The following is a 17,039-nucleotide window of genomic DNA, read 5'->3' on the forward strand; positions in this document are numbered from 1 at the left end:
AGGTGGGTTCGGCTACATGAATCACATGACGCCATTGTGCTCTGTCAACAACCCAGTCCTTAGATATGTTGTTGACTAAGAGGTCTCGTTCAATGACCTCATTAAGCGTTCTTCTCGGTCTTCCTTTGCAAACTACAGTCTTAGGTAAAATTTTATAGCATTACGGTGACTGACCAAAAATCATTATGAAAAGAAGCACAGAGGAAAATTTTCTTCATAAGCGAAAACTATGGATAACAATATTAGGACAGGAAATGGCCATGACAAAGTTGAAATAGAAAAACACAACAAATTCTTAACAGCTGCTTTCATGATAATGAATTAGAGAGTGAAGTGCAGAAAATTGTAACTAAGATTCAGTAAAATAACTTAGGTTGGTTTTCCCACACTAGAAAACAGTCCGACATGTATTTATTCATCATCAGAAATTTCAGAAGAAAAGGCCCTTGAAAGAGTAAAGCCGCCAACAGCAGAGTTTCCTCATCACTTAAGAGTGGCTATGTGAGAAAAGAACCAACATGCAATGTAGATTATGGAAATTGATCTACAAGGACTCGATCAAGGTTACCGAGCAAGAAAAGTCCACTCATTGACAAGGATATTACTGTACAAGAGAATGCCATGTCCAGATATTTGCTTCTAGATAACTCTGTTATATTCCGTGTTCCAAAACAGGTAAACATCTTTTTGATGATGTTAGATTTTGCGACATCTAAATCAAATGTTTTTGCTCAGAAAGCCGAAACTTCCAATCATTTCTAAAAATGATCCTGCCTATGAGCTGTAACTGCATAAGGCAACATTGATTCTCATTATCCTATGTTTACTGGAATCGTCTGGGATATCAAAATATATCTTAAGGAGAATAAGTATGCCTGATCTCTCAAAATGACAGCAATTTGTCAACCATAACAGGGAAATTCTAATCATATAATAAAGAGATTGGTGCTAAACAATTATACCATGAAGGTGGTCTTCCAATGATCCCAATGGCATAAATTCATAAACAAGGAGACGTTGGTCCCCATCAGCACAGTAACCAATAAGATTGACAAGGTTAGGATGGTGTAGAAGACTAAGCATGAGAACCTCCACTAGGAATTCGCGATTACCCTGGAGGCCATTTCTATCTAACTGTTTAACAGCAACAACCTGTCAAGATGAAGAAAAGATGTCAGAACTCGCTAGATGCTAGATGCCTAAGGGACACAAAAACAAATCAAACTTGTGATTAAGGTTCGCCTTGTTTGTCTGACACTCCTATTTTTGCACCTCAACACGAAATTTATTTTCTCTTTCTTTTCTGTTTTTTGGGGAGTGGAAATGCAAAATTAGGAGTGTCAAAGGCTAGATATACATTTCCTCCATGAGAAACACAATTCAAAGCTTGCAAAGTACTCCTCCGGTCCTTAATATATAACTTAATTATTGAGTTAATTTTTGTCCTAAATATAAGACCTATTTTTCATATTTATCAGTTTTTCTTAAATTATCCCTATGAATACTCTTTCAACCATAATCAAGTAAAAGAGGAAAGAGGGATATTAAGGAAGATGATTATGGTGTTTTAGGAAAAACATATCATATTTCTTATAATTAACTTACTTACCTAACTTTCTTTATCTAATCAAATTAGTTAAACAGGTCTTATATTAAGAACCGGTGGAGTAGTATATATGGACATAAATTCATGCAATTTGTACAATGATCAATAAAATTATGACATTTTTCAAATCAAGCAACTATATCAAATAATCATACAGCAATACTGTAAGATTGAGAAGAGAGCAGCATTCATGGGATTGTCTGAGTAAGCAAAATGGAGATAACGTCTGACCCGAAGGGATTAATGCAAGCAAACAAATCACTCATTATCAATGGGATCCGGGATACTTCCAGCAAGAAATATATTGAAGAGTTGTTGCTGGGCTAGCTGAAAGAACGTAACACTATTACCTTGATTTTACAACCTCAAGCAATAATAGAGATATTTACCTGACCCGTGCTTTCTAGACGCCCTTTGTACACTCTTCCAAAGCCACCTTCCCCTATAAAGGATTCTGGCCTAAAATTTTTAGTTGCAGCTGCAAGCTCACGGAAAGTGAAAGTCTGGGCAGCAATTTGGACGCCAGGCCCATCCTTAGGAGCGGGAAGTTCCCTTTTGGATCCTCCATTACTACTCCTTGAGCGAAGCTTGTCCGCTCCTGCAAAAGCCACCAAAACAAAGAAATGCAGATTCATAAGTATCTTCAACTCCAGAATTTCTCCAAATAGAGGCTGTGAGATCTTGAATTCAATAGTATATCGAAGAGTAAGAACTCAACCAGTCCATTCCATTAAGCTACAATCCTATCCACTTAGGACCAACCATTATTAACCTTCACTCATTAAGCCTTTTAAATGTATACTTAATTTAGCCATGCCATAAATAGACTGAAATTGAATTATGTTAGAGCTACCGAGTAAGTTATTTGTTTAATCAAAAAAGTGAAATCCCCAATCCCAAATTACCAACTATGCATATTCGAATCAGCCACCCGAAATCAGAGAGATATTGAGATCTAAAATTTCTAAAGAAGGAAAGAAAAAACTTTTACAACAGCATCAGAATCGGGTAGAATCTCTGAGAAAGTATTCATGGAACAAGTGATCAATTCATCCTAAAAGAAATATAGATCAATAAATATGAAGAAAGAGAAGGGGAAAACGCGGTGGCCAACATGTCTTCGTAAGGATACATAAATCACACATAATCAGATCAGATCAAGCAATTAGATAGTGGAACAAATAGAAGAAAAGTGATTGCAGGATATCAATTTATAACACAATCGAATAAAAATCGACCGACTAACCAGAGGGCAATCTGGAAATGTGAGAGGAAGCAGCTGGATGGCCTTGCTTAAGATCATCAATTTCTTGCCGAGGATTGAGCTGCTCATCCTCCTTCGAATCGAAACACGAGAAACAGCCCATTCTCCAGAACCACAAAGGGAAGCTTCGCAAATCTATGTAATCCGGAAAAAAACTGTGGGTATTTGTATATACAGCAAATTATATCCAATCAAGGGCTCAAACTTCAATCCAAGTATGAAGAAAATCGCAGTTTCAGAGTTCTCATCCACAATTCCGAAATATAAGGGTAGTGCCCCCAATCCGATCAGGTTGATAACAAGCAGAATCTGCTCATGGAGCAGAAGCCGCAGATATCTAAAGACAAAACCCAAGGACTTCAAGTCCACGAAACGCCAGTAGTAACGATATATAAGAGAGAAGAAAGATGGAAAATGAAAGATATACAACAAATATAAGAAGGCTTTGGCGGGGGAGATGTCGATTATTAACTTAACGGTGAGAAAAGATCATATTTTGAAGAAAAGGTCCTGGGAATCAGCTTTTCTGTTCTCCGGTCTCGCATGTCCTCATTACAACAATTTATATTGAGACCGCGGACACGCACGCACTTCCTACCTCTAATCTCTTTTCGGTGTTCTGATTTTGACCCAATTACACTTGTGAAACAAGAAGGGGGAGAAAAAATTTTCTCTTCCGTGTACAAGAAAACATATGACAATATATTGCACCAGGGAATAAAAACGAGATAAAAGTTGATGAGGGGAAAAAGAAAAGAAAGTGATAAAATGACCAAAAGACAGAGAAAGGTCACCGCTTTGGTTGCATTCACTGCGTTGACTTGAGCGTTAATGAGTGGTGCAGGGGAAGAAGTGAACATGGGAATAGGACTGAGCAATGGGCGGGGTGGGCTAACCCGAAGGTTAGCCCATAGCCCGCCCATTTATTCATAAATAGATATGGGCTAACCCATAACCCGGTAGTAGCCCATTTAGCCCATATTAAATGGGTTACGGGCAGCCCGTTTGGACTGACCGGGTTATGGTAACCCATTTATTTTTTTAAATTTTTTTTCAGTATAATTATTTTATATATGTAACCTTATGAAGCTGTTAATAAATTTTGCATGCCAAATAGCAAATCAAATATGAAATAACATCAACCATATTCAATCACACAACCTCACTTAGATTCGCAAACAATTAAAGTCTGATAAAATCATAAAAATAGTCATCGATCATAAAGTCTCATAAACTTTGAAAGTTCCAACTTTTACCTAAAGGATAAAATAAAAACTTAGACAAGTATGAAGGTTTGATAAAATATGAATGAGAAATAATATCATCAATTAAATGAAGAATAAAAATATTTTTAAAAACTTAAAACTTAAATGGGCGGGTATGGGCAGTCCAATACCTTACCCATAGCCCAACCCGTTTAATGGGCTACCCCGCCCATTTAAGCCCGCCCGTTTAGGCGGGTTTAAATGGACAAAAATTTCATGGGTCATGAGCGGGCTAGCGGGTAATGGGTTTGTTGCTCACCCCTATATGGGGATGAGAATTGGGAAAGACCCGGTAATTACTGAAAGAATGGCGGGTAGAAATTGAAATTTGACCAAGTTTTGGGAGGTGCGTGGTTGTGAAAAGGGCATAGTGACGGAGTGACCTGGGACGCGTTCAGGTGCATGATTGGCGCACCGTCCCTGCAGCGGTTCAGTGGCACCTCAGCATCTTCATGTCCCCACGCCTTTTCTTCCCCCCGCGTTTATTTATATATTTCTTCAATTCTTAATATATATTTTTTTAATTCTTAATATAAAATCTAATTATTGAGTTGTTTTTTATTTTAAATATAAGATTAATTTTTTATATTTATCAGTTTTTTTTAAATTATCCTTATAGATACTCCCTCAACTATAATTAGGTAGAAGAGAGGGGGGTATGAAGAAAGATTATTATAGTGTTTTAGGAAAAAAGTCTCATATTTCTTATAATTAACTAACTTACCTAATTTCTTTAATCTAATCAAATTAGTTAAATAGGTCTTATATTAAGAACCGGAAGAGTATAATTTTTTTAAAAAAATATTTTTAGTTATTAATATAAAAACTCATTTAACTTTTATTTTTATCTTAAATATAAGACTGTAATTTATTTTATCTCTTATATTTATTTATTTTTGAAGATAATTCTTGTAATAATGATAACTCTAGCGAATACATTTGATCAGCAAGGATATTTTTAAAAAAATAAAATTTATTTATTATAAATAACTAATATAAGTAATTTTTTTAATCCACTCAGATTAATCAACTAGCTCTTATATTAAGGGCCGGAGGCAATATTAATAAATAGTGTAATTTAATATAAATTTTAGGGTTAAGTTTTTATTCAATGTATCCCAAACATTATAAATTTTTATTGAGCACAAAACTACTAATGAATGCTCAAAAGAGGGAAAAAATTGACATTACTATTAACCCTTATTGCTTCATTGTTAAAGAGACAAAGTTTGACTGAAGATTATGATGAGATGCTAATGTGGATTACTAATATCCTAGCGAGCAGACTTCATTGCTAACCCAACAAAAAAAAAAAAAGAAACAAAAGAAAAGAAAAGGACCAGAAAAAAATCACGATGGAAGGAAGAAGAATTTGGGGTTAAAGAAATTGAGGGCACGATCACAAGAGGGGTGTCGCCACCAGTATTGTGAATTATCACAATAAAGTTGTTCGCCCGCCAAAGAGACAAGGAGGGTGTTTGACAACCTCCAAACTATGGTTTCAGAAGCACTTTTCTGCAAAATGAGACAAATTCCTTCACATATTTACTTCGTAAACCGTAAAAGCACTTCTGAAACCATGATTTGGTTTCTATCCAAACACCCCCAAAGAATCATGGCAGCAATCGGTGGCATAGCATGATTGAAAAACCCAAGAATAAGTATTCTCCAAAACTAATGGATTATGTTAGAATAGCTTATCACTCAACAGGAGGATAAATTGGGTAATAATTAAAATTAAAATTTTTTTCACAATATAGTGAAAGCCATAAGAAACTTTGAGCATAAAAAACAATGAATAACAAAAGCTCAAACAAAAATGTAAAAATGATGAGTTAGAAATATAAGGAGATAAGAGGAGAGAATATGCAAATTGTAATTTATCTTGGCTCGACCTCTACAAACCTACATTTAATCTCCAAAACACCTTTGAGATTTTCAGTCTATTACATCTCTCAAGTTTTATACGAGTACGTGAGAACTATTATTGCTCCCTCAAATTTCATGGGTACACTACACAAAGAAAACTTTAAACTTTGTCAATCCACGTCAGTTATAAGAGAAAACATGTAAAAAAAAAAAAGACAGTGTTATTTTTGTAAATATATTATAGTATAATACCACTTTTTATGATGGTTATAAGAATAACCGCTATAAAAAAGTCCTCACCTCCAATAAAATAATTCAGTAAATGCTTGGACTTACCAAGGTGTTTATGAAAACAATCTAGTACTTTAACTACAATTATTGTGGGAAACAATATGGTAAAGCTTTTTAATGGCAGTTACTTGGATAATGCCATAAAAACTCATTTTAAATTTGAAACCTCTATTGCCCGATACGCTCATTTGTTCACAGTTTCGTTGTGGTGCCCTTTTCTTTGCCCTACTGCTCAGAACTTCCTCCTCAGCTATTTCTAGCAAAATCCAATCATTGTCCATCTTATTCCACCATTGCTTTGCCGTCTTCTGCCATTCGTGGTTGTTCTTGCCGTTGAAGTGTGTGATTTTTCAATTTTTCTCCATCTTTACATTGTGAGTTTCCTATTCTTTCTTCCTTGTGATTTTATTCGATTCTTTTAGTTATTTGATTAAAGAAAATTATTATAGATCAAATGGGTTGATTTATTTCAATTTTGGGACAATTGGATTGCCCCATGAAAATATTATCTATTGGTTCTGCTCCTTGTTTGGAGTGCTAAAAGACAAAACTAAAGATGTTATTGAGACGTAAGTTTAAGCTTGCAAATTTATTAGGTATAATGTTAAAAATTGCATGTTATATTATCTTGTGTTAAGGTCCAATTTTGACTTAGAGTTTTTTGTTGAGGAGCTGTGGTATCTAAAAATTCTTTTTGGAGTAATGTGGCCCAAGAAGTTTACAAAATATAACAATGTTGGCCTACCATTAAAAGGTGATAAGTTTGACTATTTTGTTTGACAAAAACTCATGCTTAGCACTCCCAAGTTACTACTACAGATTTTAAAATATGTCATTGGATAGGTGATAGTCAAAAAGAAACATAGCTACCTATCACAAGGCAAAGATTACTCTAAACAATATGTGATGGTCACATTTCTAACCATCACGTACTTGTAAAAAAATATTATGGCTATTTATATTAACCATCACCTACTTTTGCTACATTTTAACTAGTGAAAACGTAAACACATACGTGATGTCTCTCCATAGCAAACCGTTCTATATATCGTTTTAAACGATTCATGCTCCTGTCTATTGAAGTTCTGCAGTAATTTGATTTAAATTTAATTTTGGGAGTCATTACGTTGATCCACAACTCTATGTAAGCCACAAGCGCCCAACCCTAAGTATTATTTCTACAATATATTTCATTGTATTTTCATATTTTTTCCGTTTAATGTCACACCCTGATAATTTTATTCTAACTGATGAATGATTTGTGACTGACTAAGGCCAAGTAGTATAGTAGACTGGTAGAGGATCCAGGTTATGAGGAAAAATCAGGATAGGGACATAACGGTCATTTCTGAAAAGATCAGTTAAGAAAGGGCAGTATTGGAAATAATGTCCAAATTTCCTGAAAATTCCCAGAAAATCATGAAAAATAGAAAGGAGGGTACAGAATAATGTTTGAGGCTTAGAAGATGAATATGAGATTAAAAATAATTTATCAGGAAATTATTTGTAATTATTGGAATTTTTGGTTAATTAAGGAAAATTAGCCAATTTCCATTATTTAAAATATATAGAGGCCTCAAAAATTCAAGGAAAAATATGGATAAATTATGTGACATATTATCCTAATTTATAAAATTATTTCCCACCTTTGGATGTACAGAGGTTAGCTTAAAGAATATTTATTACCGAATTATTATCAGTAGAATAGTGATTTTTGGCAGAATAAAATTTAGAAAATTATAGAGGGAGATAAAACTTGAGAAAAATCATGGATTACCCTTGGAATGAGGGGAATTTAATGAGGTGTTGAAATCGAAATTTTGTGACAGTAAATTGGACAGGATTGTTGGAAAATCGGACCGGAAATACACCAATAATCAGTGGATTGCACTGATTATTGGATGAGTCATATTTTTCCCAATATTAAGAGCAATAATTCGGCCAAAATTAGAAGGGGAGGACAAAGTTGGAATTTTCCAAATTGTTCAAGGGCATAAAGGGAAATAAGAGACAAAACAATAAAATAATATTTATTTTCCACATGAAAATCACATGGTGATTAGGTGTCCCTACATGTGTCACTTTCTTATGGTGTGTGCCCTAAGATTTGTCCATGTGTAAAGTAGAAAAAAATGGACGGCCGAGATCGCATCTTTTTCCCGAAGGGCATTTTCGGCATTTTGAAATATCAAGGCCTATAAATACCCCCCTTCCATGAAGATTTCGGCCAAGAGGTTTTGTTGGGAGAGAATTTTGTGTTCTTGAGTTCTAGGAGAGAGAAAGGAAGAAAGAAGAGAGAGAAAGAGAGACAGCAAGCTTAGACACCTCTAATCGCCGATTAAGCGCTAATTAAGGTATGTTTATCTCCCTAAGTGTTAATTATTTTTAGTTGATTATTTATTTGAGGAAGATTAGGATTAATTACCTTGATTAATTATGGTTTAGTGATAGCTAAGATTAATCATGTTATTTGATTAAGGATTAGTAAGTGATTAAGGTTAGCTACCCTAATTAATTTGTGATTAGTTATGCTAATTGAAGGATGTTTAATTATGATTAGTCATGTTGATTAAGGAATGATTAAAGCTTGATCATATTGATTAGAGAATGATTAATGATTAATCATGTTAAATAAGGATTGATTAAAGCTTAATCATATTAGAGAATGATTAATGATTAATCATGTTGATTAAGGAATGATTAATGGTTAATCATGTTGATTAGAGAATGATTAATGGTTAATCCAAAAAGGATTAGTGATTTAATCTTAGAGGATTATGACTATGTGACTTGAGGACCTTAATTAAATATTGGATTAAGGATTAAGGGTTAGTGATTAACCAAGAAAGCATGATTAATCATGGATTAAGGAAGAATTCCAAGACCTTAATTGAGGATTAAGGCTTGGTCAAACCAAGGTCAAAGGTTTAGGGAATGGTATACTGGATATGGAATTTACCATACCCTTACTGTATGGTTGATAGGCAATTCTCTGGATACCTAGGAGGATCTCAAGCAAGGGAATAAGGAGGAAACGTTAAGCGTGGAATTGAGGTAGCGTGAACTGCAATTATTTTGTTGATCTGCATTTGGTGTATCTGCTATGTGTGTTTATGTGCCATGAGAATGTTTATGTACAGATGATGTGAACTCCTTGCAATGTATGCCTTGGCTCTTGCATGATTGAGTTTTGACCAGAATGATTATATGCTCCATGATATGATGACATGGATACAGAATGATTATGGCATGGCATAAAGACTAGAAATGTTATTATACTGCATGTAGCATGACATCTTATGCATGTTGACTTGATGGTTGTATGTTCAATGCTACTGGGATTTCTATGAAATCTCATTCCTCCTATAACATGATATCCTAGGTGCCACTACTGCCAAGGAGAAGGGAAAGGAAATAGTCATGGCTTGAGGAAGTTATGAATTATGTAATGTATTATACGGTTTTGAACCTTTCTCTTCAAGCCATGTAAACATGCTATGATCATGAATACATGATATGATAACCTTTTTGGAATGTATATTAATGATAGAATAGCTTTACATGTGATTATAGTATGATTATAGTGAAAAACGAAATGCTGTTAGAATTAGTGAAAAAGGGGATAAAAATGGTCTAGATTTGACCAAACTTTGACCAACGAAGACCCTGGTCAAATGGTTGACTTTTTCCCTGAAATTTGGCATGCAAATAGATCTTATTTTTCCCTTTAAAATGAGTGGTAAAACGTCACAATCGGAGCTTTGTGTAAGAAGTTATGCCTTTCCGAAGTTAGGCAAAAATCCTGGAAAATAGAAAAATGACCAAATGAACAGTACTTTTCGAAATTGAAAACGGATGCGTTTCTGATTAAAGCGGAACCTGAGGTCATTTTTCCTTGATAGATGATGTTAAGAGCTTCGAGTGAGACTTGGAACGACCTCGTTTCGATTTTTCTAGAATTAGTTATGATTTTCCAAAGTTATGCCAAGTTTAAGGTTACGGTGAATAGTAATGCGGGAAAAGAAATTTTCAAATTCAGGTTTTTAACCCGGTAACCTTAAATTGCGCTTCCGAATGTCTTAACTTGGCACAATATAAGGTCGTAAACGTAAGGTGTTACATTTATGGTATCAGAGCACATGGTTCTGGCACACAGAACAAATTTTGATATTTTGTATGCTCTGCATTTTAAGGAAAGCATGTGATAGTGCTTATTAATGAGTTCATTTGGTCATTAGGATTACAGAAAAGCTCAGGTAATGGCTGTTTGTAGTGGAAGTGGAAAATCCAGAGAGACCATTAGCAAGGTCATGCCCGGTGAGCAATATCCATGGTGGTATGATGAGACATGGTGGTACGAGGATATTGAGAGGTATGGAGAGCTTAGCACCAGATCCCCAGCTACTCAGGTAGATTACTTCGGTTTCAAGGGGAAGGCTCTAGAGAAAGACATTGCCACCGTTGCCTCTAATGATATAGCTCCAGTTATTAAGATACCTACTAAGGATGAAGCAGGTCCGAGTAAGATCCCTACACTTGAAATTAAGAAAGAGTTCCAATACCTTCCTCAGCTAGTTCGAGAGTTCCAGTTTAGAAGCCGTTTTATTAAGCCGTATGAGCACCAGGAAGCTGATGTATACTTAAGGTTCTTAGATGACATTAAGAGCCTTTATTATTGGGTGACTAGAGAGGACCGTACCTTGGGAGATGATGATTGGATCCAAGCCCTGTATCGTGTAATCCCCAAGACATGGAAATGGAATGAAGGAATTAATGAGATAGACAATCGCCTACCCAGATGTACTTTCCTGGAGATGGTCGACGCCATAGAGACCTTTGTATGGGCTACTTTTCCATGAGCTGGTCATGGCCAATGCTAGACTGATGATGTATATAGTGTAAATAGTTTTGGACTGTATATAAGTTAGGCTAACTGCTAAAAAACTCTGTGTAACCCTTGTGTTGCTGTACAAATGTTTGTTATATAAATAAGAAGGGTATGTTTTTATGATAAATGATTAAAGAGTTCCTTTATTCTCCCATAGTTAATTAAAGAACAAGCGAAATGGTGAGAACACGGAGAGGAGCAAGAAACACTCCTGAGGAACCACATAGAGATCCTATCCAGCAAGTAATGAATAGGCTGGATGAGCAACAACGAGTCGTACAGCAACTACAAGAGGCACAGTTACGGCAGCAAGAAGAGAGAGACGCTGTTATAGCAGCAGCAGTAGCAGCAGCGATTGCTCAGTTACGACAACCTGAGCAAGTGCAAGCTGAAGCAACCCCACAAGTCCAACAGCAAGCACCTGAAGAGCAAGCAGGAGTGGCTGAAAATCAAGAGATATTCAGCAGTGGATTACGAAATTTTGCAAGCATAATCCACCAGAGTTCAAGGGTTCATTGGAACCACAAGTAGCTGAAGATTGGATTACCCGACTGGAGAAGATCTTTCGGGTAATGGGATGTTCATCTGAGATTAAAGCTCAGATGGCCATTTATAAGCTAGAGAAAGAAGCAGATCAGTGGTGGAACAACACTGAGTTGGTACTGCAAGCCAACAACACCCCAATAACATGGGAGGTGTTCAAAGAAAGATTCTATCAGAAGTACTTTCCCCGATCAGCACAGGATAAAATGGAAGCTGAATTCCTAGTGTTGCAGCAGGGGAATAATGAAACTTTTGATGACTACTTAGCCAAGCACATTCGGCTGTCCCGTTATTCTGCTTATCTTAAACGTCTTAATGACGAACGGTGGAATACGGAGAAGCTGGTCAGAGGATTAAAGCCGACATTAAGGGAGGTCGTGGCGCCTCAACAGATAGAGAGTTTTAACAAGGCAGTAGAAGTCTGCCGTATTACTGAAGCAAGTCAGAATCATCGAGGAATGATGCCAATTGCTTTGAAAGCTGAGAGACCCCCATCGAGGCCGAATCCAGAAGGAACCTCTTATGTTAATAAGAAGAGGAAGAGGCCTGGCTTTGGCAGAAAGATGAGAAGAGGGAGCAGACGACCTGAAGGGTTTGATATCACACGAAGGGCCAAGGAATGTGAGAAGTGTGGCAAGAATCATGGCGACAGGCCATGTTTATTTGGCCAGAACGTGTGCTATAGATGTGGGAGACCAGGACACTTTTCAAAGGAATGTCCACAAGGGGCAGAAGGGACGAGACAGCAGACCCAAGGCAGGGTGTTTGCCCTTACACAGGAAGAGGCCCGTAAGTCACCTGACATGATCCAAGGTACGATCACTGTTAATGATTGCCTTGTGTATGCCATGTTTGACTCAGGTGCTAGCCATTCCTTTATATCACATGATTGTGTTGGGCGATTGGGTTTGACTGTTGATACCTTGCCATATGATATTGTTGTTTCTACTCCCACTAGTCCTAAAGTTGTGACTTCTAAAGCATGCCTGAATTGTGTGGTCTGTTATCAGCATTGTTGCACTGTCATTGACTTGATATGCATGCCTTTTCGTGACATTGAGGTGATAATTGGTTTGAATTGGTTATCTGCCAATAACATACTTCTAGATTGTGGTAAGAAAACGTTAGTATTACCCTCTAAGGAAGAAATCCCTAGAAAAGAAGTAAGTTTAAATTTTATGACTGAAGCCGAAGCGAGTAGATGCTTACGGCACGGATGTCAAGGATATTTTGTATTCTTCTCAATTCGAGCAGAGGTAGAAGAAGGAATCGAAGAGATACCGATAGTGAAAGACTTCCCAGAGGTATTTCCAACAGAGATCAGTGGACTTCCGCCAGAGCGAGAAGTGGAGTTCACGATTGATCTTGTACCAGGGACAAAACCAATATCCAAAGCTCCATATCGAATGGCTCCCAACGAAATGGTTGAGCTAAAGAGACAAATTGAGGAGCTGTTGGAGAAGGGTTTTATAAGACCAAGTGTATCTCCCTGGGGTGCTCCAGTACTCTTTGTGAAAAAGAAAGACGGTAGTCTAAGACTATGCATTGACTATCGAGAGCTAAACAAGGTGACGATAAAGAATAAATACCCTCTGCCGCGAATTGATGATCTGTTAGACCAACTGGCAGGAGCAACGGTATTTTCCAAGATCGATCTACGATCGGGATATCATCAGCTGAGGATAAAGACAGAAGATGTTTCGAAGACTGCATTTAGGACCCGATACGGACACTATGAGTTCTTAGTGATGCCGTTTGGATTGACAAATGCACCTGCTATTTTCATGGACTACATGAACCGGATTTTTAGACCATACTTAGATCTGTTTGTAGTAGTTTTTATTGATGACATACTAGTGTACTCCAAAACTCAAGAAGAGCATGAGCAGCACTTGAGAATTGTGCTGAGTACACTGAAAGAGAAACAACTCTACGCCAAGCTCAGTAAGTGTGAGTTTTGGTTAAAGGAAGTTAAATTCCTAGGCCATGTGATTAACCATGAAGGTGTGGCCGTAGATCCCAGTAAAGTTGAATCAGTACTGAACTGGGAGCAGCCTAAGACAGTGACAGAGATACGAAGTTTCTTAGGGCTGGCAGGTTACTATAGGAGATTTATCCAGGACTTTTCTAGAATTGCCCAAGCGCTGACAAAGCTAACCAGGAAGAACCAGCAGTTCTTGTGGGACGAGAAATGTGAGGCAAGTTTTCAAGAGCTGAAGCGAAGGCTAACCTCTACCCCAGTACTAGTTATCCCCGATCCAACACTACCATATGTAGTGTACACAGATGCTAGCAAACAGGATTGGGATGTGTACTGATGCAGCAGGGAAGAGTTGTTGCCTACGCCTCGCGCCAATTAAAACCTCACGAAGAAAATTACCCCACTCATGACCTGGAGCTTGCAGCGATAGTGTATGCCTTGAAGATATGGAGGCATTATTTGTATGGGGCAACTATAGAATTGTTCTGTGATCACAAAAGTCTCAAGTACCTGCAAGACCAGAAAGAACTTAACATGAGACAGAGGAGATGGATGGAGTTGTTGAAAGATTATGACTATCAGATCAAGTATCATCCGGGAAAAGCCAATGTAGTGGCTGATGCTCTGAGCAGAAAAGTGGTGCAAGTAGCTACCCTCATGATCAAAGAGGGTGATCTGTTAGAAGATATAAGAGATTGGGGTCCTATTTATCACATGCAGTTAACAGCAGATGATGTGGCTAATGAGCCATTAGTGCAGAGAACAACTGTTGATGTGATAAGACAAATCAAAGAAGCTCAAAGAGGGGATCCTTTAGCAAAGACCCTTCGAGCTAAAGTCTTGAGTAACGAGACAAAAGATTTTGAGATCTCAACAGAGGGAGTAATAGAATTCAGAGGAAGATCGTATGTTCCTCCTGTAGATGATCTCAAGAAGCAAATCCTAGATGAGGCACATAAAAGCAAATATACGATTCATCCAGGAATGACCAAGATGTATCAAGACATCAAGTCATTATTTTGGTGGCCTGGTATGAAACGAGATGTCACTGAGTATGTGACAAAGTGCCTTACATGCCAGAAAGTGAAGACGGAACACCAGAAACCGTCAGGATTTTTACAACCCCTTAGTATTCCTGAATGGAAGTGGGACAGTATCTCTATGGACTTCATAGTAGGACTACCTCGTACGTCGTCAGGATACGATGCAATATGGGTCATAGTTGATAGACTGACGAAGTCGGCCCATTTCTTGGCGATTAATGTTAAATATTCACCAGAGAAGTTAGCGAGGTTATACATTAAAGAGATCGTAAGATTACATGGGGTTCCAGAATACATTGTGTCTGACAGGGATCCAAGATTCATGTCGAGATTCTGGAAAGCAGTGCAAGAAGCCATGGGCACGGTACTGAGTTTCAGTACAGCTTATCATCCGCAAACGACGGACAAACAGAACGAACGATACAGACACTAGAAGATATGCTGAGAGCGTGCGTTTTGGATTTCAAAGGGAACTGGGATGAATATCTGCCTTTGGCAGAATTCGCATACAACAACAGTTACCATTCCAGTATCCAGATGGCACCATACGAGGCATTGTACGGAAGAAAGTGCAGATCCCCGCTTTGTTGGACAGAACTCGGAGAGAGAAAAATTTGGGGTCCAGATATAGTGGATCGTACCTCTGAACAAATTAAACAGATCAAACAGAGGTTACTCACGGCTCAAAGCAGACAGAAGAGCTACGCCGACAGTAGAAGAAAGCCGTTAGAGTTCGAGGTTGGAGACCATGTATTCCTGAAGGTATCTCCAACTACTGGAGTAGGACGATCTATTAAGGCGAGAAAGCTGACGCCTAAATATGTGGGACCATTCCAAATACTCTCAAAGGTAGGACCTGTAGCCTATCGACTGGCCTTACCCCCGAACTTAAGTCAGTTGCACAATGTCTTCCATGTTTCCCAGTTGAAGAAGTACAATCCGGATCCAGAACATGTGCTAGAATATGATCAGATTGAGCTAAAGAACAATCTGACATTTGAAGTAAGACCAGAACGCATAGTGGATCGGAAAGTCAAGCAGCTGAGGAACAAAGGAATCCCTTTGGTCAAAGTGATTTGGAAAGATCTAAATCAAGAAGAAGCCACGTGGGAAAAGGAGGACGAGATGAGGAGCAAGTATCCAGAGCTCTTCACATAAGGTATGTGTTAAAATTTCGAGGACGAAATTTATTTTTAGGGGGGAAGAAATGTCACACCCTGATAATTTTATTCTAACTGATGAATGATTTGTGACTGACTAAGGCCAAGTAGTATAGTAGACTGGTAGAGGATCCAGGTATGAGGAAAAATCAGGATAGGGACATAACGGTCATTTCTGAAAAGATCAGTTAAGAAAGGGCAGTATTGGAAATAATGTCCAAATTTCCTGAAAATTCCCAGAAAATCATGAAAAATAGAAAGGAGGGTACAGAATAATGTTTGAGGCTTAGAAGATGAATATGAGATTAAAAATAATTTATCAGGAAATTATTTGTAATTATTGGAATTTTTGGTTAATTAAGGAAAATTAGCCAATTTCCATTATTTAAAATATATAGAGGCCTCAAAAATTCAAGGAAAAATATGGATAAATTATGTGACATATTATCCTAATTTATAAAATTATTTCCCACCTTTGGATGTACAGAGGTTAGCTTAAAGAATATTTATTACCGAATTATTATCGGTAGAATAGTGATTTTTGACAGAATAAAATTTAGAAAATTATAGAGGGAGATAAAACTTGAGAAAAATCATGGATTACCCTTGGAATGAGGGAATTTAATGAGGTGTTGAAATCGAAATTTTGTGACAGTAAATTGGACAGGATTGTTGGAAAATCGGACCGGAAATACACAAATAATCAGTGGATTGCACTGATTATTGGATGAGTCATATTTTTCCCAATATTAAGAGCAATAATTCGGCCAAAATTAGAAGGGGAGGACAAAGTTGGAATTTTCCAAATTGTTCAAGGGCATAAAGGGAAATAAGAGACAAAACAATAAAATAATATTTATTTTCCACATGAAAATCACATGGTGATTAGGTGTCCCTACATGTGTCACTTTCTTATGGTGTGTGCCCTAAGATTTGTCCATGTGTAAAGTAGAAAAAAATGGACGGCCGAGATCGCATCTTTTTCCCGAAGGGCATTTTCGGCATTTTGAAATATCAAGGCCTATAAATACCCCCCTTCCATGAAGATTTCGGCCAAGAGGTTTTGTTGGGAGAGAATTTTGTGTTCTTGAGTTCTAGGAGAGAGAAAGGAAGAAAGAAGAGAGAGAAA

At 37.2% G+C, this 17,039-nt stretch overlaps 1 protein-coding gene across 2 annotated transcripts; it reads right to left on the minus strand.

Annotated features, from left to right (window-relative positions):
- Nucleotides 1-329: 329 nt before the first annotated feature.
- LOC114739870 (serine/threonine-protein kinase PBS1) lies at nucleotides 330-3,409 on the minus strand. Of its 2 annotated transcripts, none has more exons than XM_028927981.1 (4): nucleotides 2,853-3,409; nucleotides 1,996-2,204; nucleotides 963-1,152; nucleotides 330-781 (listed from the first exon to the last, which is right to left on the minus strand). In XM_028927981.1, the coding sequence occupies exons 1-4, from the start codon at nucleotides 2,971-2,973 to the stop codon at nucleotides 759-761; spliced, it is 543 nt and encodes a 180-aa protein (XP_028783814.1). In that variant the 5' UTR covers nucleotides 2,974-3,409; the 3' UTR covers nucleotides 330-758. The 2 variants fall into 2 exon arrangements, with proteins under 2 accessions (XP_028783814.1, XP_028783808.1); XM_028927975.1 differs by having other exon boundaries at nucleotides 330-787.
- Between the last annotated feature and the right edge of the window lie 13,630 nt (nucleotides 3,410-17,039).

The sequence above is a fragment of the Neltuma alba genome, unplaced genomic scaffold (assembly GCF_004799145.2).
Source record: "Neltuma alba isolate B1F8T4 unplaced genomic scaffold, ASM479914v2 tig00000494_pilon, whole genome shotgun sequence".
Lineage (NCBI taxonomy): Eukaryota > Viridiplantae > Streptophyta > Magnoliopsida > Fabales > Fabaceae > Neltuma > Neltuma alba.

What these genes read in the sequence shown, in the direction of transcription:
- LOC114739870 (XM_028927975.1), bottom strand. Translation starts at nt 2,973, where the DNA reads ATGGGCTGTTTCTCGTGTTTCGATTCGAAGGAGGATGAGCAGCTCAAT. An exon ending in CATTTCCAGATTGCCCTCTG is followed by an intron (nt 2,205 to 2,852) that starts GTTAGTCGGTCG and finishes TGGCTTTTGCAG; the next exon opens with GAGCGGACAAGCTTCGCTCA. An exon ending in GTCTAGAAAGCACGGGTCAG is followed by an intron (nt 1,153 to 1,995) that starts GTAAATATCTCT and finishes TCATCTTGACAG; the next exon opens with GTTGTTGCTGTTAAACAGTT.